Below are 27,450 nucleotides of genomic sequence, written 5' to 3' on the forward strand. Positions count from 1 at the left end.
TAACTTTCACTCAATAAGTTTAATGACAACACTCAATACAATGGAGTACAAAATAGGATAACACACCTTCGGGTAACTGACATGTCCTTTAGTTTATGTTGTCCTATTAGAGTTTTATTTACACCAATACTGTGATATGCTTAAGATATAGATTAGTAAATAAAAATATTAAAGATACCAGTACAGAAAATTCACTCAATAAATTAAGGCAAAAACCAAAGCTCTGGAACAAGACAAGCCTTAACCAAAAATGTTTGGATATACCCAGGGAACTCCTCTTGCGAGCCATATCCCAGGTCTCTGATCTCAGTGACCCTATAAGCACGTCAACCAAGAAAGGCCAGCAAAAGGTTTGAAGAGGTAAGCACATGTAGACTTATTTTGTAATATACAAAGTGCTAATTCCAGTAGATAAATTAAAATAGAGAACATCTGAGAAAGATCATCAATAAAAGTCACTCAGCCCAAATTAATGTTAGACATCTGTTTTTACAGCACTATTTTTAATCTATATAAACAAGTTCAAATTTTTTAGTAGTTTCTTAAACTTTATAGAAAACCCTCTACAATTTCTAATACTTATTAACATAAACATACATGAACTACCTTTATAATAGAAACAGTTGTTCAAATGTTAATAAGGTGCTATCTGTGGTCCTAAAATAGGCCACTTCCATCTAATAATTATGGATCATCATAATAACTACATAAATGTATCATGGTAAATAGAACAACTATATACATGAGCCATACTTGAGGCTCCAGCAGTCATGGGTATGAGGTGATCACAGGACATCCACTTCTAAAGCCTCAACAATGCACGCAGCAGAAGGACGGTCTTTAGGATCTTCATTAGTGCATACGGAGAAGAGCTCAATTACTTTCTGGTATGTTTCATCCAGTTCCTCCATATTAACAGGTGGCCTAGTTCCCAAAGCTGCATAGTATGCGTCATCATCAAAGTCACTTTCATCAAAAGTTTTATCTGCTCATGAAGGAGTTAGAAGCAATTTAAAATCACTTTAAATCATGGAAAAGTGTAGCAACTGCTCAAACTCACTGTCCTGAAATAATTCATCTTCCAATATGCGTTTCATTTTACACAGGCAGTCTCTTCACCTGTCCTGCCATGGTGTAGATTAATTATTGTCAGGAATTTAAAGGTTAGCCACCCCAACCCCCTTACTAGGGTAGCTTTCCAATCATTTTCTCAGGCAAGAGGAGTTTTTAAGGTAATTTCTTGCTCCTCTGGATTTTCTCAGTTTATCTCCCTGTTCTCAATCTACATCTCATTTGTATGAGATTAAATCAGTGTTCTCCAGGTAAGAACACTAGAGTGGGTAAGCCATTCCCTTCTTAAAGTTTAATAAGATCCCAGAGGATCTTCCCTAGAAGGGAAGAACCCAGGTCTCCCACATCGCAGGCAGATTCTTTACCATCTGAGCTACCAGGGAAGCCCCAATTTATAAATTACTCCTTAGTTCAAACTGAGAGATTGGGATTTATGTTAAAAATAAGTAATTATACCTTCATCATCATCATCATCTGGAAGATTAATGTGTGGAATAGATAAAGTCATCATTTCCCACAGAGTAAGACCAAAGGCAAATATGTCTGCCTTGTCAGTAATAATACCGTCCTCCTCCAGAGCTTCCTTAGGTTTCCAAGGCTCAGTGCCAATGTAACAGGCCTCAGGGTCAGTCACTGAAACAAAATACAGGCAAACTGATCAAAAGGGCAAGCACCAGAAACCACTAAGAAAGGCAAACAACCCAAAGAAAAATGGGCAAGTTATTTAACAGTTTAAAGGTTACTACAGCCAGTAAACATGAAAATACATTCAACCTCATAAAAAGGTTTTCTCTATCAGACTGTTAAACATTCAAAAACCTAGTCAGTAGGCAAGGGTGTAGAGAAACAATTCTCTTAGAAAGGGGCATAAACGTAGATTGTGGATGTCTAGAGTACAGACTTGAGCCAGATTGCCTCACCCGGTTTCAAAGACCTGTGCAAACTCTGTGACCCTGAACAGATCACCTAATCTCTTTGCCTCCATTTCTTCCTTTTTCAAACTAAACTGTCTTTCAGCTGAGAGACAACCACTTCCCTGCATCTAGGATTGCCAGATCAGGGAAGAGGGGACAGGTGGAATTACACAGAGGCTCTTAAAGCTTCTCTGCCCAGGAATGACACAGGTCCACTCGTGTTTCCACTTAAATGTTAGAGGCAACACCTCAATTTTCATGAGAAGGCCAGCTTTCTAGCTGAAACTGGGATTAGATTGAATCATTAGATCAATCTGGGAAGAATTAACCTCTTAACAGTATTGTCAATCCATAATCATGATCTCTCACTCACTTAACATCTTAATGCTCTCAGTGAAGTTTTATGGTGTTCAATAAAAAGGTCAAGACTTTTGGTTCGACTTATTCTTCAATTATTTTATGCTTTTTGGTGTAGCACCCTCCCACCTCCTCTCATTTATCCCTAGGGGATACATTCCTGGATCCCCAGTGGATGCCTGAAACTAAGGACAGTACCAAACCATATATATATACACAGTATTTATATAAATATATACACTATTTTTTCCTATATGTGCACATCTTTAATAAACTTTACAAATTAGGCACTATAAGAGTAACAACAAAGATAACAATAAGATAGAACAATTACAATATACTGTCATAAAAGTTATGAGAATGTAGTCACTCTCAAAATTATCTTACTGTGCAAATGTGTGCCTTCTTCCAACCATGCACTCACCACACACTGTGGCCATAACTTTTAAGGGTTGAGGTGTAGCAGCAAAACTAGTATGAATATTTTCCTACTTCAAAATTTCAGAGAGAAGTTGCAGTAGATCTCTGCAAACTCAGCATCCATTTTTTTTTCTTTCCTTATTAAGTCTAGAGCTTTCACTTTTTCACTTAAAGGAAGCACTTTATGGCTTTTCTTTGGCACATCTGAATTGCCAGCATCACTATACACTTTGGCAACATTATTAAGGGTTACCTGAACTTAATCACTGCCATATCGGCAACAGTCATCTGATAACCAAGGTTGGCTGCTGAAGGACCTTCTATCTAGATTAGGAATCTTTAAAGGGTAAGGACTGTGTCCTTTTTTCCTGTATATCATTACTAGCACAGTGCCTGATTATACATAGTATTGAAAATATTTGGTAAATAATCAACCCAGAAATTACTATCATTAACATATGGGCTTTTCATGAGGAAAAGATTGAAGGCAAAAGGACAAGGGGGCAGCAAGGGATGAGATGGATAGATAGCACCACCAACTGAATGGACATGAATTTGAGCAAACTCCAGGAGATAGTGAAGGACAGAGGAGCCTGGTGTGCTGCGGTCCATGGGGTAGCAGAGTCAGACATGGCTTACTGACTGAACAGCAGCAGCAGTATATCCTTGTAGCTTATTTATTTCATACATAGTAGTGTATATCTCTTAGTTCCCTATCCTTTTCTTGTTACTTCCCTCTCCCCACCAGCAATCACCAGTTTGTTCTCCATATCTATTTCTTTCTTGTGATAGTCACTTGTTCATTTTTTAGATTTCATAAGTGTGTGCTCAGTTGCTCAGTCCTGTCAACTCTGTGACCCCATGGACTGTAGCCCGCCAATCTACAGGCAAGAATACTGGAATGGATTGCCATTTCCTTCTTCAGGGGATCTTCCCAACCCAAGGGATTGAACTTGTGTCTCCTGTGTCTCCTGCATTGGCAAGCGGATTCTTTACAAGTGAGTCACCAGGGAAGAGTCCACATATAAGTGATACCATACGTTGTTAAGAAAGCCAAATCAAAATTTTAATATAACTTTTTATTTATTGACAGTAAATGCCACCATATTTACCTTCAAGGAAGCACAGACAGAGAGCTCATGGCTGTACAGGACTGACGCTGCCTGGCAGTGAAAATCTAAAGTGTTCGCATTTTTACTGAGATTGTTGCTGTTTTTAGTATGCTTTGTTTTCAAGGTTGCATGGGTTTTGATTCTTCTGTTACAGCTCTTCTGTAAGCCTAGTCCTAGCTTTTGACTTTTGCTGAAATTAATGTAACAGATTAATGTAAACAATACCCATACTGCCCAATTATTTTTTTGGAATGTGTTCTTGGGAATGGAATTACAGGACTGAAGGGCATAAACATTTTTAAGGGTTGTTTTTCAGAGAAAATACATATATCTAAAGTGCCCTCTGAAAAAGCTACACACTGTGGTATTTACTATTGCTATTCCTCACCATCTACGTACACAGGACTACCTTCTAGACACACAGAAGGACCACACTTTCTGGCCTGTCATGTTTTTGGGTAAAGCCATTTGACTAGTTCAGGGCAGTGACTTGTGAAAGAAGTGACTTGTGTCATTTCTGAACTGGAGCATTTAACTGTCAGGGCAAGACTTTCTAGGGTGGCACTGTACAACAGAACTTTGGTGATGATAAAAATGTTATTTATCTCAGTATGGTAGTCACTAACCACACATAGCTACTGAGCACTTGAAATGTGGCTAAGGTGGCTGAGAGAATGAATTTAAAGAATTTTAAATATATTAATTAATTTAAATAGCCATACATAGCTAGTGGCTACTGTAGTAGACAGGCTTTGGTACCTCAGTAGTAAAGAATCTGCCTGCAATGCAGGAGACGTGGGTTCAATTCCTGGTTCAGGAAGATCCCCTGGAGAAGGAAATGGTAACCCACTCCAGTATTCTCACCTGGGACATCCCATGGAGATAGGAGCCTGGCAGGCTACTGTCCATAGGGTCACAATGAGTTGGACATGACTGAGAGACTAAACAACAACCAAAAAAACTGTAGTGGACAGTGCGGCTCTAGAGCTTTTTTACCTTCCACACAACAATGGACACAATGATGGCAGTATTCCATACAACAGACATCCTAGCATGTTAGGTCCTAACGTGAGAATGACATGGAATGGAACACAAGCCTAGTGGACATGCAGCTTGAAAAATAAGCCTTGCTTGTTTTAAGGTACTGAGGTTTTTGAGGGTTTATGTTACTATAGCAAAACTGATCTTAACCTGAATGATAAATTACAACTTCTATTTAGTTCATGAGAGTATGTTAACCTATACTCTTGCTCATACTAGAATGGGGAAATTTTTCAATGACTTTTTTAGTAGTCATGACTTCTTTTAAAAGGTGGTTTCTACCTCTCGTGTCCTTCTTAAGCCCAACATTAAGGAAATCTTTACCAACAATTTTTTCTACTACTTTTTAAAAAATCTTCAGTCTACAGAGATTAGAGTGTGAGAACAGAAAACAACTTTCTCTAAACAGATACCATCATTTACTAATTCAACTACCTCTTTTCCACTAATACAAAAATGTCACCTTTATCATATAACAAATTTCATATATCTAGGAACTATCTTTTGACTCATGTTGAAATTTTCTGTCTAGTTTGGCATTAGTGTCACTGCTTTAATTACTACAGTTTCATAATACTTAACATCTCTTCAAGAAAATTCCTACTCAACACTTTTTCACAGAATTTTCCTAGCTGTGTTTGAACATGTATCCTCAAGGATAATCTCTATATTCTCTTTGACATGTTCTAAAATAACATAGATCATACTGGGATATTTCAAAATTTTTAAATCTTTAATTCATTTCTGCTTTTTTCTTTCATGGTTTCATTTATTTTTGTCTAATTTCAGCTGAAAACTCAATTTCATAAAGGTTAAATAATGACAGTGTTTTCCTTTGAGTACTTTTGGACCATATCAAATAGGTTTTGATTTGCTCTTACATTCTTTTTCCTATGGTCATGTATGGATGTGAGACTTGGACTGTGAAGAAGGCTGAGCGCCAAAGAATTGATGCTTTTGAACTGTGGTGTTGGAGAAGACTCTTGAGAGCCCCTTGGACTGCAAGGAGATCCAACCAGTCCATTCTGAAGGAGATCAACCCTGGGATTTCTTTGGAAGGAATGATACTAAAGCTGAAACTCCAGTACTTTGGCCACCTAATGCGAAGAGTTGACTCACTGGAAAAGACTCTGATGCTGGGAGAGATTGGGGGCAGGAGGAGAAGGGGACAACAGAGGATGAGATGGCTGGATGGCACCACGGACTCAATGTACGTGAGTTTGAGTGAACTCCAGGAGTTGGTGATGGACAGGGAGGCCTGGCGTGCTGCGATTCATGGGGTCGCAAAGAGTTGGACATGACTGAGCGACTGAACTGAACTGAACTTACATTCTTATTCTCTAAATAGTGTGTAACTAGAATTTCACTACTTCTCAGCTAAGAACTATTTACAAATATTTTAAATTCCTGAAAAAACTGAGTTTTTATTTCCAACTGTACATGAATTTCTATATTTATAGCTCTGAAGATAATGAATGTTAACCTTTGGCCTATTCCTACTTTTGTAACTTGAGGTTTTCTCAGCCCTATGTAAATCAATGAAGTTAGAACACACCCCCTCACCATCCACAAAACTCAAAATGCATTAAAGACTTAACACCATAAGACACCATAAAACTCTTAGACGAGATCATAGGCAAAACGTTCTCTGACATGAATCACCAATGTTTTCTTAGGTCAGTCTCCCAAAGTGATAAAAATAAAAACAAAAATAAACAAATGGGACCTAATCAAACTTACAAGCTTTTGCACAGCAAAAATCATGAGCAAAATGAAAAGACAACCCACAGAATGGAAGAAAATATTTGCAAACAATGAAACTCACAAGGGATTAATTTCCAAAACACACACACAGCTCATACAACTCAACAACAACAAAAACAAACCCAACAGAAAAATGGGAAGAAGACCTAAACAGACCGACATTTCTCCAAATAAAAAGTACAAATGGCCAACAGGCACGTGGAAAGATGATCGACATCACTATTAGAGAAATGAAAATCAAAGCTACGACGAGGTACCACCTTCACACGGGTCAGGGTGGCCATTATTAAAATGCCTACAAATAACAGATGCTAGAGAGGACGTGGAGAAAAGGGAACCCTCCTACACTGTTGGTGGGAATGTAAGATGGTACAGTCACTGTGGAAAACAGTATCGGGGTTTCTCAGGGAAACTAAAACTATGATCCAGTAATCCCAGTCCTGGGCATATATCCAGACCAAAACAGAATTCAAAGAGACACATGCCCCACCATGCTCACAGCAGCACTGTTCACCATAGCCATGTTACAGAAATAACCTAAATGACCACTGACAGACGAATGGGTAAGAAGACATGGTACATATATGCGATGGAATACCAATCAGTCATAAAACAAAGAAATAATGCCATCTGTAGCAACATGGACGCAACTAGAGATTATCATGCTAAGGGAAGTAAGAGAAAAAGACAAATACCGTATGATATCACTTACATGTGGAATCTAAAGTATGAGACAAAGGTACCTACCCATGAACAGAATCATTGGTAGAGAAGACACAGTAGTGGTTGCCAAGGGGGAGCGGGTTGGGGAAGGGATGGAGTGGGCATTGGGGTGAGCAAACGTAAGATTTTATATACAGAATGGATAAACAGCAAGGTCCTATTGTACAGCAGAGAACTGTATTCAATACCCTAAGATAAATCATAATAGAAAAGAATATTTTAAAAAAGAATGTAGTAAAAAAAAAAAAAGAAGAAGAAAGAAAGAACATATCTTAAATTCCCTGAAAAGAGAATGGTTAGTATTCACAATAAAGAGAAGAATGAGGTAGGGTGGGCCAAGGGGCAGAAGACTGGCCTTAGTTAGTAATCCTCTTTCCTACTCCCACTCCACTTTCTTCTACCAGTTTCCTAAATCTTGTCATTATACTGATGCTAAATGAATTTCTTTATAAAACCTTATAAAAATTTTATTTTCTATTCCCAGATCTTTTACCACTTCTCCACATTTTTTCAATTAAAATTATACTAGTGGGAAACCAATAATTTATATTGTTTATGTAGCAAGGGAAGGAGCTGGAGGCTGAGTAGAACAGAGACAGAAAAGGGATATTTTTTTATTACACACTTTTTATTAATAGTTTTTCACTTTTGAAGAATGTGAACTTGTTATTTTTAAATATGTAATTAATAGAAACTTAAAAACTGTACAGAAACCATTTTAAAAATTAGAATTCTGCTTACCAGTCATATTTTCATCCAATGGAAGAGAGACTCCTACATCACAGATTTTAATTGTTTCAAAATCACCTTTAATAACAACATTTGAAGACTTTATATCTCCATGGAGCAGTTTCTTATCTTGGTGCAGATACTAAAATAGTGAAAATTTTTAAATATCTGAGCAAAAATACAAACTAATAAAAAAGTATATAACTTTCAAACAAAAAGAACAACCTGAACTCCCTGCCTAACATACAGACTTGTGTCTATCATTTCAGACTGTTTGATGCTAGAGAAGGAACCATCCCATGCTATCTCTTAGTCTACCATACTGACCAGAAACCTGAAAGATTCTTTGGAAATTGATGTCTACTTACAGATAAGCCAACTTTTAATTTTCCAACCAACCTAACATACTTATACATCAAAGATGATACTGCAGATTTCAAAATATACTACAATTTTATAAAACAGACAATTATTTTAGAAATAATTTTGTAACCTTCATAATGACAGTTATCTCAAACAAATTGTTGAGATAATGCTACAAATACTTCACAAGGAAAAGAGGAAGCAGTAATGTAATCTAAGGCTTTATTTTAACCCTTTCTTAGAAATGAGAAGTGATAATATTCATCCATAATCAAAAACACCTTACAAAAGTTATTTTTTTCAGCATTTAAGCATCTACACTCTATGACCTGGGCCTGCAAAAGATGCAGAAATAATTCTTGGTATTGAACTTGGAACACTTACTGTGCTTATTTAAATATTGTTAACCATAAATTGAATATGCTCAGATATATTTATAATGTAATTTATTAATTCCATTATACATATACAATTAAAATAATTAAGTGACTCAAATTATTAGCTTTTCCAACCTATTTAAAATAGGTTTTTCTATAAAATATTAAAATATATTTAAAATACATATATATATTTAGAAATAGTGCCTTTTTCCAGTTTTATATTTCATGAATCAACTTTATTTGAACTCAACATGCAATTCTTGACATCACTACATTACATAATGTGTTTTTCTGAGTCATCCAACAATTTTCTGGAGCCATGATTACTTAAGTTATTCAAGATATGGAATTTTTATTTCTAACAGTATGTCTAATTCAAAGATATAATAATTTATTTGTATAACGCTGAGAGGATTTCTTTCATTTGACCTATAGATGTATATTCACAATGTCTAATAACACCCCACAAAGAAATCTTTGAAAGGCTTGTTTACAGCAACAGAGGGTTAGAATACACCCCCAGGAATAATGACTAAAGAACAGTCCAATTAACTAAATCTAACATGCAATCTTTATAAGCAAAACTTCCTGACTTGGATTATTTCAGGCCATGTGGACGTGTGAAGGCCTCTAACAATACTTTGTTGATCAAAACAGTACACTCTTCAATATGAAAGATTCTATAAAGATTTAAGGCAACTCACTCTCTCGGAAAAAAAAATTTTCACCTTGTAACTAGGTATATTAGTATCTGTTCATCAATAGATGAATAGATAAAGAAAATGGGGGATACACACACACACACACACACACACACACACACACACACACACACACAATGGAGTATTACTCGGCCATTAAAAAGAATGAAACAACGTCATTTCCAACAACATGGATGGATTTAGTCATACTAAGCCAGAAAGACAAATACCATATGATATCACTTCCATGTGGAATAAGTATTTCGTTTTTAGGTTCCACAAAACTCATTCAAAACATAATAGCATAGTTACCTTTAACCCTCTTGCCATGTTCAAAGCAACTTTTAAGATTATGGCTGCTGGAAAAGGATCTCGGCTATCTTTATTTCGTTCTTCTATTAAGTCATTCAGAGACTTTTCACCTCCATACTCCATAGCAAGACACAGACTGCCATCGCTAGCTTTAGTGAAAGCACGGTAACCTTAAAGAAAACACGTCATTCTCTTACTAGAGTAGAGAAGAACAAAAGTATTTAATTCTTTTACAATAATGTGACTGAAAACAGATCTAGATCAACACTGTCAAATACAAAATGAAACAGCTAATGCTTACAAAACTTATTTAGATCTAATTTTAAATGCCTTCAGTGTTGGCCAACAATATCACAAATTGAAATGTTTTTAACACTCTATGCCTTCCTAAATATAATGGTTTCACCAGACTTCAGTTCAGTTCAGTTCAGTCGCTCAGTCGTGTCCGACTCTTTGCGACCCCATGAATCACAGCACACCAGGCCTCCCTGTCCATCACCATCTCCTGGATTTCACTCAGACTCATGTACATCAAGTCCGTGATGCCATCCAGCCATCTCATCCTGGGTCATCCCCTTCTCCTCCTGCCCCCAATCCCTCCCATTAAAAACGAAAAAAGGAAATTATATAAATGAGGATTTTACATTCCTGAATTCTCCATGGTACCAATACCATGACAGTATCTATTCCCATGAAGTTTTAAAATATATACTTCAGTTCAGTTGCTTAGTTGTGTCCAATTCTTTGTGACCCCATAAAGCCAGGCTCCCTGTCAATCACCAAGTCCCAGAGTTTACTCAAACTCATCATGTCCATTGAGTTGGTGATGCTATCCGACCATCTCATCCTCTGTTATCTCCTTCTCCTCCCACCTTCAATCTTCCCAGCACCAGGGTCTTTTCAAATGAGTCAGTTCTTCACATCAGGTAGCCAAAGTACTGGAGTTTCAGCTTCAACATCAGTTCTTCCAATGAATATTCAGGACTGATCTCCATTAGGATGGACTGGTTGGATCTCCCTGGAGTCCAAGGGACTCTCAAGAGTCTTCTCCAATACCACAGTTCAAAAGCATCAATTCCTTAGCACTCAGCTTTCTTTATGGTCCAACTCTCATATACATGACTACTGGAAAAACCCTAACTTTGACTAGATGGACCTTTGTTGGCAAAGTAATGCCTCTGCTTTTTAATATGCTGTCTAGGTTGGTCGTAACTTTTCTTCCAAGGAGCAGGAGTCTTTTAATTTCATGGCTGCAGTCACCATCTGCAGTGATTTTGGAGCCCCCAAAAAATAAGTCTGTCATGTTTCCCCATCTATTTGCCATGAAGTGATAGGACCGGATGCCACAATCTTAGTTTTCTCAATGTTGAGCTTTAAGCCAACTTTTTCACTCTCCTCTTTCACTTTCATCAAGAGGCTCTTTAGTTCTTCTTCGCTTCCTGCCATAAGGGTGGTATCACCTGCATATCTGAGGTTATTGATATTTCTCCCAGCAATCTTGATTCTAGCTTGTGCTTCATCCAGCCCAGCGTTTCTCATGATGTACTCTGCATATAAGTTAAATAAGCAGGGTGACAATATACAGCCTTGACGCACTCCTTTCCCAACGTGGAACCAGTCTGTTGTTCCATGTCCAGTTCTAACTGTTGATTCCTGACCTGCATACAGATTTCTCAGGAGGTAGGTCAGGTGGTCTGGTATACCCATCTCTTCAAGAATTTTCCACAATTTGTTGTGATCTACACAGTCAAAGGCTTTGGCATAGTCAATAAAGCAGAAATAGATGTTTTTCCGGAATTCTCTTGCTTTTTCGATGATCCAACAGATGTTGGCAATTTGATCTCTGGTTTCTCAGCCTTTTCTAAATCCAGTTTAAACATCTGGAAGTTCATGGTTCACATACTGTGGAAGCCTGGCTTGTAGAATTTTGAGCATCACTTTGCTAGCATGTGAGATGAGTGCAATTGTGTAGTAGTTTAAGCATTCTTTGGCATTTCCTTTCTTTGGGATTGGAAAGAAAACTGACCTTTCCAGTCCTGTGGCCAATGCTGAGTTTTCCAAATTTGTTGCATCTAAAAATACTATTTTTTTTTTTTTCTGGCCAAGCCACGTGGCTTATAGGATCTTAGGTCCCTTACCAGGAATCAAACCCATGCCCCCCAGCAGTTGAAGCACAGAGCCTAATCACTGCATCGCCAGGGAAGTCCCACTAATTTTCATTTCAGAATGTTCACATTAATTGGATTCTTGACAAACTCCATCACACCTTTCTTCACTTTTTATTAGCGAAAACAGTTAAGATATTATGTAAACCATTTCGGATAAACAAGATACTATACCAGATACTGTTATTAAGTAATATGTGAACTTACCTATAATGTTTGGATGATTGAGGCTTTTCAAAATCTTAGCTTCATCAGTTAGTCTCTTTTGATACATACTCTGATAATCACCATTACACCTAGGATTAATCTTTTTCACAGCCCAAGGAGAATGAGACAAACCTCTTGGAGATCTTAAAAAATAAGTAACCAAAAACGTACAGAAAGATTAATAACCATAATACAGTTCAAATGACTAATAAGAACTTCCACATTTTGAAAAAGACTTGATAGTATTTTAGTTTTTTTTTTTTAATTTTCAAGTATTTTAGACTATCAACATTTCTGTTATACATCCTTTTTAACTGTGTACATACAGCTGATAAATCTACTGATTACAAGAGAAGTCTGATATCTTTGGAAGGGAAGGGTTGAAAAGAGAAAACCTTCTAGAAGGAAAAAGACGAAATATTATAGATTTTAAACTTCAAAATCTCTATAGTATTTTCTAATTTTTTCACTCAATCATGTCAAACTATCAACTACTTAAAAAGCATTTAACTATATGTACCAGATATAAATTACAGAATGTTAAAGCAATAAACATTAATGTCTAAGAAACAATTTAAAGAAGAGATGTACAAAATACATTTGGCTCATGTGTAATCATGCAAATAACAGACTGTTATTTACTAACAAATATTATGCCTCTAATGGACAAACCAATTCATCTTATACACTTCTCACCATATACATGTGTTTAGGGAGAAAATAATAAACATACTAATAGGAAAAACAATGTAAATTGTCTATTTTCTAGGAAGATGCAGCTGTTGAAGAACATTTAAGGTATACCTGTTTGGAGGCCTAAATAAACAAACAGGTAACATGAAGTCAGGGAAAGGTTTGTTCAGCCCATAAGGCAGGCATTTATGAGTATGGCCAATTACAAAAACAAAGTGTAGGCAGCATTTGGGCACAAAAGCCAAATAGCCTCAAAAGTTAAAGATTGCAAAGTTCAGCCATAAGAACATAAAACGAGATGGAACCAAGAATCTGTTTAGCTCTCTACTACCTCATGAGCACAGCTCTGTGACTGCAGAACCTTTTTTTAACATCAGAAAACATGTATTCAAAGGATCACTAGATTTCTCAGTTCATATACATCTATCATGCCTAAGTTTACTTAAACTATTCTTAAACCTCCAGTTTTAGATAACAATAGCATTTGGGAATAACCTCTTTCATGTTCATTTAATATAAAAATTTATTTTTCAAGTTTCAAGGGGTACCCCATAGCTCTTGATTATTTATAATTCAGTGAGCCAGTCCATCTTCACCTTTTCCATATATCCTAACCTACCTACATCCTATCCTAACCTATAGGTTACAGAATGAGAAGGATATTATTATGAAATCTGAATAAAATGTTGCCAAGGTAAAAGATGGTTCACAGAAAATGCTAATACAACAGTCAAATTTCTGTTGAGACTGCACAAGGAAAAATACAAAAGGAGACACAAACAATACTGCCAACAAAAATGGGGACATAAACACCAGAGATTTTTAAAATATCCAAGTGAATATTAAAACTTTTAAGCCAATGAAAAGGTAAAATGGACAAATTCTTTTAAAAAAAGTTAAGAAAACTGATGAAAGAAGAAACATAATCAAGAGTTTAAAAATCTTCCAACAAGAAATACAAAACACAGATAATTTTAGAGTTGAGTTTACTAAACTGTAAAGAAACATATCATTCTATTTCATACAAACCATTCCAGGGAACAGAATGAAAAGGGACTATGAGTCTAGTATAACTTTAATTAAAAACAACAAAAATCATACAGGACAACAGAAAAAGAAAAATCACAAGCCAATTTCACTTACAGATGCAAAAATTCTAAACAATAGCAAAATTATTCTATCAGGTTATTAAAAAATAATAATACATCACAACTATGTTGGGTTTAATCTAGCAATGCAAATTTAACAGTAAGTAATATATACTCTGAATTAAAATGAATATATACATATAAATTTGATCCCTCTCAGGTACCACTGAAATAAAAACTTCAGTTTGAAGACTGAAGACTGACTTTGAAAGGGAAAAAGCAGAAGGTATTTAGCCTGAGGTAGACTGACACAGTTGAGAACCTGCGGTCTATGTAGGGACAGAGTAATTCACGACCAAATGTGCCTGAAGTGCTCAGTGAGTTTTCACATGTGAACATACCTGTGTTATCAACATCCACGTTCAAGATATACATGTCTAGCATCCCCACAAGATATGGGATGCCATCTTAAAAAGGAAAACTTGAGGGGTGGTTCTAAGATGGTGGAGGACTAGGACGGGGAGACCACTTTCTCCCCACAAATTCATCAAAAGAACATGAGAACGCTGAGCAAATTCCACAAAACAACTTCTGAGTGCTGGCAGAGGACATCAGGCACCCAGAAAGGCAGCCCACTGTCTTCGAAAGGAGGTAGGACAAAATATAAAAGATAAAAAGAGAGACAAAAGAGGTAGGGACGGAGATCTGTCCCAGGAAGGGAGTCTTAAAAATGAGAGAAGTTTCCAAATACCAGGAAACACTCTCACCAGCAGGTCTGTGGCGAGTCTTGGAATCTCAGAGGGCAACATAACTGGGACGAAAAATAAATAAATAAATATAACCCACAGATTACGAGCACAATGGCAACTCCCAGAGGAGAAGCAGCCCAGACACTCACATCCAACACTAGTAAGCGGGGACTGGACAGGGAGGCGCAGGCTGCACTGCTTACGGTAAGGACAGGGCCTGAATGCCTTAGGGCAATCTGAGGGAGCTAACGGGAGACAGCAACCCAGACTGTGGCCAGAGAGAGGTTGAGGTGGGGGTACTATCCCGCAAAAAGCCCTAACCTAAGACACCGTCAGGCCCACTCACAGAACAAAGGACTGAGCAGAGCTAGGCGGCTACGGGCCGGCCCATCCCCCACTGGAGACAGGCAGGCGAGGGCAGCCACAGCAGGAAGGGGGCAATCACGGCCCCAGAGGGGCATCCTCTACCAACCTGCAAGCAGGCTTTGTTGCTAACCAAGACTTCCTGGGATTCTGGATGGTTGACGTCTGCTGAGAGAGTTACAGCCAGAGATTAGCTCCCCAGAAAAGACACACGGCACACCTAAGAAGGCGCGACCGTTGTACACCCAGAAAATCGAGCGGCTGGGATGCAGGGGGCGATAAGACACACCCCCCAACCTGAGGGTGACTGCGCTCACCAAGCACCTGGTCACCTGAGCTGCTCAGATCTGGGAAGGGCACAAAACACAGGCCCAAACAAGTCTGCGCCTTTGTGGAGTACCCGAGAACCTGAACCTGAGCGGCTTAGACCTGGGAGGTGCAGGCAACCCAGGGCAAGCCTCAGACAGTTCCAGCAGAGCAACCTGAGAAGTGCAGACCAGCGAGCGCTCCCCACACACGCCCCTGATATTGCTTTGCAGTGTTCCTCCCTCCCCACAGCATGACTGAACTAGTGAGCCTAAAAAAGTGACCACCATCGCCCCCTTGTGTCAGGGTGGAAATTAGACACAGAAGAGACCAGCAAACAGAAGCTAAAATAAAGAGGGAACCACTTTGGAAGCAACAGATGGAGAAGTCTTGAGGCTACTGTAAGAATAAGACTGAAAACGAGAGGCAGGAGGCTTAAGTTCAAAACCTGAGAACACCAGAGAACTCCTGACTCCAGGGAACATTAATCGATAAGAGCTCATCAAACGCCTCCATACCTACACTGAAACAAGCACCACCCAAGAGCCAACAAGCTCCAGAACAAGACATACCATGCAAATTCTCCAGCAACACAGGAACATAGCCCTGAGCTTCAATATACAGGCTGCCCAAAGTCACACCAAACCCACAGACATCTCAAAACTCATTACTGGACACTTCTTTGCACTCCAGAGAGAAGAAATCCAGCTCCACCCACCAGAACACTGACACAAGCTTCCCTAACCAGGAAACCTTGACAAGCCACCCATCCAACCCCACCCACAGCAAGGAAACTCCACAATAAAGAGGAACCACAAACTGCCAGAATACACAAAAGCCACCCCAAACACAGCAATATAAACAAGATGAAGAGACAGAGGAATACCCAGCAGGTAAAGGGACAGGATAAATGCTCACCAAACCAAACAAAAGAGGAAGAGATAGGGAATCTACCTGATAAAGAATTCCAAATAATGATAGTGAAAATGATCTAAAATCTTGAAAACAAAATGGAGTTACAGATAAATAGCCTGGTGACAAGGATTGAGAAGATGCAAGAAATGTTTAACAAGGACCTAGAAGAAATAAAAGTCAATATATAATGAATAATGCAATAAATGAGATCAAAAACACTCTGGAGGGAACTGACAGTAGAATAACAGAAGACAGGATAAGTGAGGTAGAAGATAGCATGGTAGAAATAAATGAATCAGAGAGGAAAAAAGAATTAAAAGAAATGAGGACAACCTCAGAGACCTCTGGGACAATGTCAAATACCCCAACATTCAAATCGTGGAGTCCCAGAAGAAGAAGACAAAAAGAAAGACCATGAGAAAATACTTGAGGAGATAATCGTTGAAAACTTCCCTAAAATGGGGGAAAAAAAAGTCACCCATGTCCAAGAAACCCAGAGAGTCCCAAAGAAGATAAACACAAGTCAAAACACCCCATGACACATATTAATCAAATTAACAAAGATCAAACACAAAGAACAAATATTAAAAGCATCAAGGGAAAAACAACAAACAACACACAAGAGGACTCCCATAAGGAAAACAGCTGATCTTTCAACAGAATCTCTTTATGACAGAAGGGAAGGCAGGACATACTTAAAGTGATTAAAGAGAAAAACCTACAACCCAGATTACTGTACCCAGCAAGGATCTCATTCAAATATGAAGGAGAAATCAAAAGCTTTACAGACAAGCAAAAGCTGAGAGAATTCAGCACCACCAAACCAGCTCTCCAACAAACGCTAAAGGATCTTCTCTAGACAGGAAACACAGAAAGGGTGTATAAACTTGAACTCAAAACAACAAAGTAAATGGCAACGGGATCATACTTATCAATAATTACCTTAAATGTAAATAGGTTGAATGCCCCAACCAAAAGATAACGACTGGCTGAATGGATACAAAAACAAGATCCCCATATATGCTCTCTACAAGAGACCACCTCAAAGCAAGGGACACATACAGACTGAAAGTGAAGGGCTGGAAAAGATATTCCATGCAAATAGAGACCAAAAGAAAGCAGGAGTAGAAATAGTCATATCAGATAAAATAGACTTTAAAACAAAGGCTGAGAAAAGAGACAAAGAAGGACACTGCATAATGATCAAAGGATCAATCCAAGAAGATATAATAATTAGAAATATATACGCACCCAACATAGGAGCACTGCAATATGTAAGGCAAATGCTAACAAGTATGAAAGAGGAAATTAACAATAACACAATAATAGTGGGAGACTTTAACCCACTCACACCTATGGATAGATCAACTAAACAGAAAATTTACAAGGAAACATAAACTTTAAATGATACAATAGACCAGTTAGACCTAACTTATATCTATAGAACATTTCACCCCAAAACAATGAATTTCACCTTTTTCTCAGGTGCACATGGAACTTTCTCCAGGATAGATCACATCCTGGGCCATAAATCTAGCCTTGGTAAATTCAAAAAAACTGAAATCATTCCAAGCATCTTTTCTGACCACAATGCAGTAAGATTAGATGTCAATTACAGGAGAAAAACCTTTAAAAATTCCAACATATGGAGGCTGAACAACACGCTGCTGAATAACCAACAAATCACAGAAGAAATCAAAAAAGAAATCAAAATATGCATATAAATGAATGAAAATGAAAACACAACAACCCAAAACCTGTGGGACACTGTAAAAGCAGTGCTAAGGGGAAGGTCCATAGCAATACAGGCTTACCTCAAGAAACAAGAAAAAAGTCAAATAAATAACCTAACTCTACACCTAAAGCAACTAGAAAAGGAAGAAATGAAGAACCCCAGGGTTAGCAGAAGGAAAGAAATCTTAAAAATTAGGGCAGAAATAAATGCAAAAGAAACAAGAGACCATAGCAAAAATCAACAAAGCCAAAAGCTGGTTCTTTGAAAGGATAAATAAAATTGACAAACCATTAGCCAGACTCATCAAGAAACAAAGGGAGAAAAATAAAATCAACAAAATTAGACATGAAAATGCAGAGATCACAACAGACAACACAGAAATACAAAGGATCATAAGAGACTACTATCAGCAACTATATGCCAATAAAATGAACAATTTGGAAGAAATGGACAAATTCTTAGAAAAGTACAACTTTCCAAAACTGAACCAGGAAGAAATAGAAAATCTTAACAGACCCATCACAAGCACGGAAATTGAAACTGTAATCAGAAATCTTCCAGCAAACAAAAGCCCAGGTCCAGATGGCTTCACAGCTGAATTCTACCAAAAATTTAGAGAAGAGCTAACATCTATCCTACTCAAACTCTTCCAGAAAATTGCAGAGGAAGGTAAACTTCCAAACTCATTCTATGAGGCCACCATCACCCTAATACCAAAACCAGACAAAGATGCCACAAAAAAAAGAAAACTACAGGCCAATATCACTGATCAACATAGATGCAAAAATCCTTAACAAAATTCTAGCAATCAGAATCCAACAACACATTAAAAAGATCATACACCATGATTAAGTGGGCTTTATCCCAGGGATGCAAGGATTCTTCAGTATCTGCAAATCAATCAATGTAATTCACCACATTAACAAATTGAAAAATAAAAGCCATATGATTATCTCAATAGATGCAGAGAAAGCCTTTGACAAAATTCTACATCCATTTATGACAAAAAACTCTCCAGAAAGCAGGAATAGAAGGAACATACCTCAACATAATAAAAGCTATCTATGACAAACCCACAGCAAACATTATCCTCAATGGTGAAAAACTGAAAGCACTTCCCCTAAAGTCAGGAACAAGACAAGGGTGCCCACTCTCACCACTACTATTCAACATAGTTCTGGAAGTTTTGGCCACAGCAATCAGAGCAGAAAAAGAAATAAAAGGAATCCAGATTGGAAAAGAAGAGGTAAAACTCTCACTGTTTGCAGATGACATGATCCTCTACACAGAAAACCCTGAAGACTCCACCAAAAATTACTAGAGCTAATCAATGAATATAGTAAAGTTGCAAGATATAAAATCAACACACAGAAATCCCTTACATTCCTATACACTAATAATGAGAAAATAGATAAGTTAAGGAAACAATTCCATTCACCATTGCAACGAAACGAATAAAATACTTAGGAAAATATCTACCTAAAGAAACAAAAGACCTAGATATAGAAAACTATAAAACACTAGTGAAAGAAATCAAAGAGGACACTAATAGATGGAGAAATATACCATGTTCATGGATTGAAATAATCAATATAGTGAAAATGAGTATACTACCCAAACCAATCTATAGATTCATTGCAATCCCTATCTAGCTACCAATGGTATTTTTCACAGAGCTAGAACAAATAATTTCACAATTTGTATGGAGATACAAAAAAACTCAAATAGCCAAAACAATCTTGACAAAGAAGAATAGAACTGGAGGAATCAACCTGCTTGACTTCAGGCTCTACTACAAAGCTAAAGTCATCAAGAGAGTATGGCACTGGCACAAAGACAGAAATAAAGATCAATGGGACAAAATAGAGCACCCAAAGATAAATTCATGCACCTATGGACACCTTATCTTTGACAAAGGAGGCAAGAATATACAATGGAGAGAAGACAATCTCTTTAACAAGTGATGCTGGGAAAACTGATCAACCACTTGTGAAAGAATGAAACTAGAACACTTTCTCAGAGAAGGCAATGGCAACCCACTCCAGTACTCTTGCCTGGCAAATCCCATGGATGGAGGAGCCTGGTAGGCTGCAGTCCATGGGGTTGCTAAGAATCACACACAACTGAGCGACTTCACTTTTCACTTTCATGCACTGGAGAAGGAAATGGCAACCCATTCTGATGTTCTTGCCTGGAGAATCCCAGGGACAGGGGAGGCCTTTTAGGCTGCCGTCTCTGGGGTCACACAGAGTCAGACACAACTGAAGCGACTTAGCAGCAGCAGCAGCAGCAGTAGCACACTTTCTAACACCATACACAAAAATAAACTCAAAATAGATTAAAGATCTAAGCATAAGAGCAGAAACTATAAAATTTCTACAGGAAAACACAGGCAAAATACTCTCCGACATAAATCACAGCAGGATCCTCTATGACCCACCTCCCAGAATATTGGAAATAAAAGCAAAAATAAACAAATGAGACCTAATTAAAATTAAAAGCTTTTGCACAACAAAGGAAACTATAAGCAAGGTGAAAAGACAGCCTTCAGAATGGGAGAAAATAATAGCAAATAAAGCAACTGACAAAGAATTAATCTCAAAAATATACAAGCAACTCCTGCAGCTCAATTCCAGAAAAATAAACGACCCAATCAAAAAATGGGCCAAAGAACTAAACAGACAAAGAAGACATACAGATGGCTAACAAACACATGAAAAGATGCTCAACATCACTCATTATCAGAGAAATACAAATCAAAACCACAATGAGGTACCATTTCATGCCAGTCAGAATGGCTGCTATCCAAAAGTCTGTGGAGAAAAGGGAACCCTCTTACACTGTGGGTGGAAATGCAAACTAGTACAGCCACTATGGAGAACAGTGTGGAGATTCCTTAAAAAACTGGAAAGAGAACTGCCATACGACCCAGCAATCCCACTGCTAGGCATACACACCGAGGAAACCAGAATTGAAAGAGACACGTGTAACCCAATGTTCATCGCAGCACTGTTTATAATAGCCAGGACATGGAAGCAACCTAGATGCCCATCAGCAGATGAATGAACAAGAAAGCTGTGGTACATATACACAATGGAATATTACTCAGCCATTAAAAAGAATATATGTGAATCAGTTCTAATGAGGTGGATGAAACTGGAGCCTATTATACAAAGTGAAGTAAGCCAGAAAGAAAAACACCAATACAGAAAACTAATGTATTTATATATGGAATTTAGAAAAATTGTAACAATAACCCTATATGCGAGACAGCAAAAGAGACACAGACGTATAGAACAGTCTTTTGGACTCTGTGGGAGAGGGCGAGAGTGGGATGATTTAGGAGAATGGCACTGAAACATGTATATTATCATATGTGAAATGGATCACCAGTCCAGGTTCAATGCATGAGACAGGGTGCTCAGGGCTGGTGCACTGGGATAACCCTAAGGGATGGGATGGGGAAGGAGGTGGGAAAGGGGTTCAGGATGGGGAACACGTGTACACCCATGGCGGATTCATGTCATTGTATAGCAAAACCACAATACTGTAAAGTAATTAGCCTCCAATTAAAATAAATATATATTTTTTTAAAAAAGGAAAACTTTCAGATAAAAAACAAGATAGACAAAAATGAAAAACTAAATAGAAGTATCAGAAAATGAAGTTGGGAAAATTCCCCAGAAAATATTAATAGAACAAAAAGAGAACATAGAAAAACAGACCAAAAATAACATAAAATAAAGGTGGATCAAAGATTGGGCCAGTAAATCCCACATCCAAATAACTGGAGTTCCAAGACAGAGAACAGAAAAAAAAGGGGTGAAAACGATCAACAAAGTAATTTTAAAAAATAACCTCTCAAAAATTTAATAGGAATTTTCAGGCTCCAAGAGGCCCATACCCATGCATGTTACTGTGAAATTCAGGACAGTGGTGACAAACAAAAGACCGTATAAGGTTACAAGACAGCAGGAGGAGGAGATAACATAGAACAGAAGCATAAAGGCTCAGCAGTCAGAGGGCCTTCAGAATTCTCAACAGCAGCAATTGAACAGTGTTCTCAAAATTCTGGGGAGAACATACTTCTGAATGAGAATTCTAACCCAGAAAAACAAAAAAGGCCACTCAAGTACAAGCATAAAATGAAAACATTTTTAGAAAAGTAAATTTTCAAAAATGTATCTTCTGTGCATCTTTTCATGGGGCACTAACAAATGTCTTCAACCAGAATGAGAGGTAAACCAAGAAATACTAAGACATGAAACAAGAAAAATAGAGGATCCAATTCACCAGAGAGGCAAAGGAAATCTCTAGGCTACTAAAGGAAACTCCCAGGCTAACAGAGCCACATCGAGGACTGGGAGGGTCAGGCGGGAACTGCTATTTCCAATGAAGTTTTCTAATTAAGTCACATACAGTATAACTTTGTTAACACACACTTCACATTCTAAAAAAAAGCTTAAGGAAGAAAAAATGAGACTAGCCACGAAATTGTGATAAGTTTTTTCTTTCAAAATAACTTAAGAGTTTTAGACATTAAAAAATGGAAGTTCACAAAACTAACAATGGACAAACACACAAAAGGGGGTGTTTAAGCTGCAAAGACACTTCAAGAAGACCCACTTATATATAACCGCTATACGAGTCTAGATTCACCACTTTTTATTTGAGGAAGTATTTCTATTTGGAAACAACGTAAACCTAGAAAAGCTAATGATATGCTGCCCTGGACTAATCAGGCTAATTCCTAGGGAGCACTAAACAGTACATAATTGTTTGCCACTTAATAAACATGAAACTAGGTATGAATAAAAGAAACAACTTTGTAATAATGTGTTTGTTGCCATATGTAATATTATTAGCTATAAGCATCTTTTCTAGTATTCCATTTTTCTGTTAATACAACTTTCCTACTTTAGAATCAGGTATTCACCCTTCTCACTTAATGATGACATAAATAAGATAAAAATATTTACTTCTTTAGAAGAGAATATCCTGAGAAGGCAACTCTCCAGATAGAAGGGATTAACAGTCACTGATATCTCCCAACACTGGTATCCTCTTTGAAGTTTTCTTATTGAGAATCCTGTGTTATTATCACACAGGAATCCCTTTCCTCTGTCTTTTTCCCCTCCTACACAAGCCAAGGAAAAATTACAAATTACCTCTCCTTTAACAACCCATTAAGAGGAAGCTAGGAGAAAGATGTACCAGGTGGAGCTCTGGCAAAAATATGAACATACCCCAGATCTAAATATTTGCATTTTCACATTCCTTTTTGTCTCCAAGTACAGTGGAACTATGGTTCCATGTAAAAATGTTAACGTGAAATCTTATACTCACCTTTGCATAAGATAGACATTTACCCCAGTACCAAAGCCAAGCTTCTGCATAAATGGAGAGGCAGGAATATTTATACATGGAGTTAAACATAATGCTAAATGTCAGAAAGAGAAATAAAAGATAAAATTAGTATTTGAAAAGACCTCCACAGATGCATCCTAACGTTCTCAATAAATCATTGTTAAGAGAATTAACTGGCAAAGTCTTGCAGAGCAATTTGACACTATGTGTCCTAACTTTCAATGGATACCTTTGAACAAGTCTACTTTTGGAGCTCTATTCTACAGTAACACTTAAACAGGGGTCAGCAAAACAGCCTGTTTTTATATGACCCGTAAGCTAAGAATTGATTTTTACATTTTAAAAGGGTTGTTAAAAAATAGATAAAGGTCTCTTGAATCCTTAGACTTCATAACTCTCTTCCAACATGGCCCAAGACAACTCTCCAGACAACACCATGGCAACAAAGTATACACAGAACCTATACCAAATTCACAGATCAACTGAAAACCCTCATCAACACTTTTAACCAAAAATCTTATCCAGATTATGCTACCAAATGAAGACTTGCACTTAATAACACTGAAGAGCCTAGAACCCAGACTTGGTTTCAGAATCAAAGAGCTAGAACTCACTCCAGAAAAGATCAGAAACTGAGGATGACTTAGAATCAAGCCAACACCAAGATCACCCTTAAGTGCAGATTCAAAGTAGAAAAGACAGACAGTGTCTTATCAGCTACACTCCTCTCAATTACACACCCTCTTCAAGGCACTTATGCATAACTCTAACTCCTATCATGGAATTGATTCCAGAGAACAACTTGCTTAAGAAGCCAGGGTTACTGAGTCAAGAATTCAAATCTGGTTTCAAAACAGAAGAACTAGATTCCATGTCCAGGAAAGAAAAGAACCCGAGGAGGCCTCAGAACAAAGACAATTAGGGACAGGATCCTAGAGATGAGAGAATTCAAGGTATAGAAACTACACAGAATGGCAGCAGTCTCACCAGTGACTGTCTTATTTCTCTGGAGCCAGAACAGGGGAAACAGAGACAGATTCAGTGTACTTGATTACATTAGTCTGGACTCCAAACCTCTAACTCTTCCTGGAACATACCCTTCTAAACACACCTTCAGCTTCTCCAGGAGCTGAGCCTTCTGGAGATAGTAAACAAGACTTCAGGTGACAGAGACACATACAAAGCATCACAGAGAAAATAAATTTTATTAATATCATTTTTCAGCAATCACAGTAATGACTAATTTAGGCAAAAATCAAGGAAAGAAGAAAGGAAGGGAGGGAGGCAGGCAAGGAAGAAAGAAGAAAGGAAGAAGACTATGCCAAAAGGGTTCCTATATGACCCACAAAGCCTAAACCATTTACTATCTGCCATTTACAAAAAGTTTGCTAGTGCCTGCACTACGGCATGCAGCCAAAGATACCATATACACACGTGAACGTACGCATGCAAATAGTGGGGTCTGGTTTTAGAGCTACAAAAAAAAAAAAAAAAAAGAGAGAGAGAGATAAAAGCCTAAGTAATCATCATTAGAGTCATAATTACAGCACATCTATATTACAGAGTAGTATAAGGTTATTAAAAGAGATGAGATATAGTAGTCCTACTTTTGCTCATGAACAATTAACTGCTCTTGGATTGCCCTTTTGCCATTAACAACTAGAAAATTTGACAAAATATAACGGCTTTCACATACTTCACAATAGACAGGGCAGGACTATAAACTCTGAGAGGAGAGAAACTAATGAGGTGAGTCCTATCACTGCCCTCACTTACCGCCTAGAGACACCTTCCAGGCTGCAGCACCAAGAAACGAAGCCCAAAGCTCTTGTCAAATTGAAGTGACAAATTACCCTGTGTCTATTGAATTGCCTTGGAAAATACCCTTCCCATATATAGAGGGGGAAAGATAAAGTAGTTCCTTTGAGGTTCAAGTTAAATTGCTTCTTCACCAGGGAGAACCTACAAATCTGCTAGAATGTCAATAAAATTAGATCACAGATGACCAAACTCTGACCTATAAAAGAAGTCTTATTTCTTAAGATCAACACTATAAAGATGACTTATACTAAAACTGTTCTTGTGTGATAGATAACAATAAAAAGATTTAACTGTAATACTATGAAGACATTTCTGATATTAGTAACAATGAAGAAAGGTTTTATAGATTACCAGATTTCCTTTTTTCAGATAATCTGCTTGGTGTCTTGAAATTATTGGTTTCTTCCATTGTAATAATCCCTTAAGGTCCTATGATAAAAATGAATAGAAAGGTACACTGCAGTTATAAAGAATACATCTTTCATTCATGAAGAAAAAATTCCTATAATACTATCACTTATTTACAAAAAAATTGAGAACTGAAAAAGACCATGACAAATATTTAGTCCAATTGTATTTACAATGAGAAAACGGAAACCCAGAGAGGGAAAAAGATAAAGTAAAATTAAAGATAAGTAAAATTACATACCCAAGGTCATGCTATTAATGATTGTGGATTTTTGTTTTATTTAAAAAATAATATATGCACTTGGTCAAAAAAAAAAAAATCACCTAGTACCCCCCCTCCACTTCCCAGGAGTGGTTATTAACAGATCTTTTATATGCTTTTAAGAGCTTGGCTTTGTAAGCAGTATTATTCATAATAGCCAAAAAAAGGAAACAGAAATAGCCATCAGATGATGAATGGATATAGAAAAGATGGCATATACTACACACAATAAAATATTATTCGACAGAGTATATATTTTACATAGGGAATATTATTTAGTCATTAAAAGGAATGAAGTACTCAGGTATACTGCAACATGAAAGAATCTTGAAAAGCTTATGCCAAGTAAAAGAAAGCAGACAGGAGAGGCCACTTATATGATTGTTTTTCCACACAATATCCAGAAGAGGCAAATCCATGGACAAAATAAATGAGTAGTTGCTGCGGGCTGAAGGGAAGAGAGAATGTGGGGCGACTGCTAGTGGGTGTATGCCATCTTTTTGGGGGTGATAAAAATGTTCTAAAATTAGGTAGTGGTTTAATATATTCAACTCTATTCCAAAAACCACTTAACACTTTCAAAAGAGTGTATTTCATGATATGTTAATTACATCTCAATAAACTATTAGTTTAAAATTATCTGTGAAAATACAATGTACATACTGTATACACAAGCAAGTTAATACAGGCTTTTTTTTTCTTCTGTAACATATTTCCTTAAAAATCTTTTTTATTAAAAATAATTACTATTCTTTTGAAAAAAGGTTTGGTTTTGTATTAGATTTACTGTAAAGCAAACTGTTACTACCTGTCTGTAAGCTCGTTTGAATTGTCCATAAAAAAATGAGAGGAAGAGAGAACATTTGCTTAAATGCTGCATAGAGCCACTCAATATCCCTTAAAAAACAGCACCTGGGCGTCCCATGTGGCATGAGTGGTAAAGTATCTGCTTGCCAATGCAGGAGGTTCGATCCCCGAGTCGGGAAGATCCCCTGGAGGAGAAAACGGCAACCCACTCCAGTATTCTTGCCTGAAGAATCCCATGGACAAAGGAGCCTGGAGGGTTCCTACGGCGCTTTCATAAAAAGTACAGAGTGTCAAGCTCTGATTTGAGAAAAGAGCGATTTCTTTCTTCGAATCCCCACCGTACCCCGTAATTCTGATGCGCACGCGGGTCGCCAAGATGCTTCCTAAGATAATTCTCAGTTTAATGCATATTCCCAACATCTTCCTCCTTCCTTCCAGGCCCCAAGTTGTCAAAAAAGTAAAGAGGCCGCGGCTCGAGGGGCGCGGGACTCCCGGCCAGGCCCACTCGCAGCAGGACCCCTAAAAGCTCTCTCCTTACCAGAGCCACGAGGTAGGACGACGAGACGTCCAGGGAAAGGCTGTCTTGAAAACTGGTCCCGAGTGGCCCCCAACGCTCCGCGGCCCCCTGGGGTGAGGGGTGGGGTCCGACCTGCCAACACACGGACTCGGCAACCGTT

The 27,450-nt window shown here is 37.7% G+C and overlaps 2 protein-coding genes and 1 long non-coding RNA gene across 4 annotated transcripts; 2 read left to right on the top strand and 1 right to left on the bottom strand.

Moving 5' to 3' along the window:
* On the bottom strand, positions 1–27,450 carry PBK (PDZ binding kinase). Of its 2 annotated transcripts, XM_060409531.1 has the most exons (9): positions 27,312–27,450; positions 26,879–27,041; positions 25,648–25,725; positions 23,455–23,548; positions 12,260–12,402; positions 9,888–10,057; positions 8,144–8,273; positions 1,528–1,704; positions 1–985 (listed from the first exon to the last, which is right to left on the bottom strand). In XM_060409531.1, exons 3-9 carry the CDS (start codon positions 25,703–25,705, stop codon positions 786–788), a joined length of 972 nt encoding a protein of 323 aa, XP_060265514.1. In that variant the 5' UTR covers positions 25,706–25,725; positions 26,879–27,041; positions 27,312–27,450; the 3' UTR covers positions 1–785. The 2 variants fall into 2 exon arrangements, with proteins under 2 accessions (XP_060265514.1, XP_004004484.1); XM_004004435.6 differs by lacking the exon at positions 26,879–27,041.
* On the top strand, positions 3,357–6,642 carry LOC132659184 (uncharacterized). The gene is made up of 2 exons (XR_009599256.1): positions 3,357–3,760; positions 3,856–6,642. It is a non-coding gene; the product is annotated as an uncharacterized LOC132659184 (long non-coding RNA).
* DUXA (double homeobox A) lies at positions 23,697–24,555 on the top strand. Its single transcript, XM_060410773.1, is given in 6 exon segments — positions 23,697–23,714; positions 23,892–24,081; positions 24,084–24,194; positions 24,197–24,393; positions 24,395–24,469; positions 24,472–24,555. Coding segments are annotated over 6 exon segments (675 nt in total).

The sequence above is a fragment of the Ovis aries genome, chromosome 2 (genome assembly GCF_016772045.2).
Source record: "Ovis aries strain OAR_USU_Benz2616 breed Rambouillet chromosome 2, ARS-UI_Ramb_v3.0, whole genome shotgun sequence".
NCBI classification, from domain to species: domain Eukaryota; kingdom Metazoa; phylum Chordata; class Mammalia; order Artiodactyla; family Bovidae; genus Ovis; species Ovis aries.

Coding starts and splice junctions, on each gene's coding strand:
- PBK (XM_004004435.6), bottom strand. CDS start 25,705: ATGGAAGAAACCAATAATTTCAAGACACCAAGCAGATTATCTGAAAAA. Junction 12,403..23,454: donor AATGTCTATCTTATGCAAAG/GTGAGTATAAGA, acceptor TTATTTTTTAAG/ATCTCCAAGAGGTTTGTCTC. Junction 10,058..12,259: donor CAATCATCCAAACATTATAG/GTAAGTTCACAT, acceptor GTTTTCTTTAAG/GTTACCGTGCTTTCACTAAA.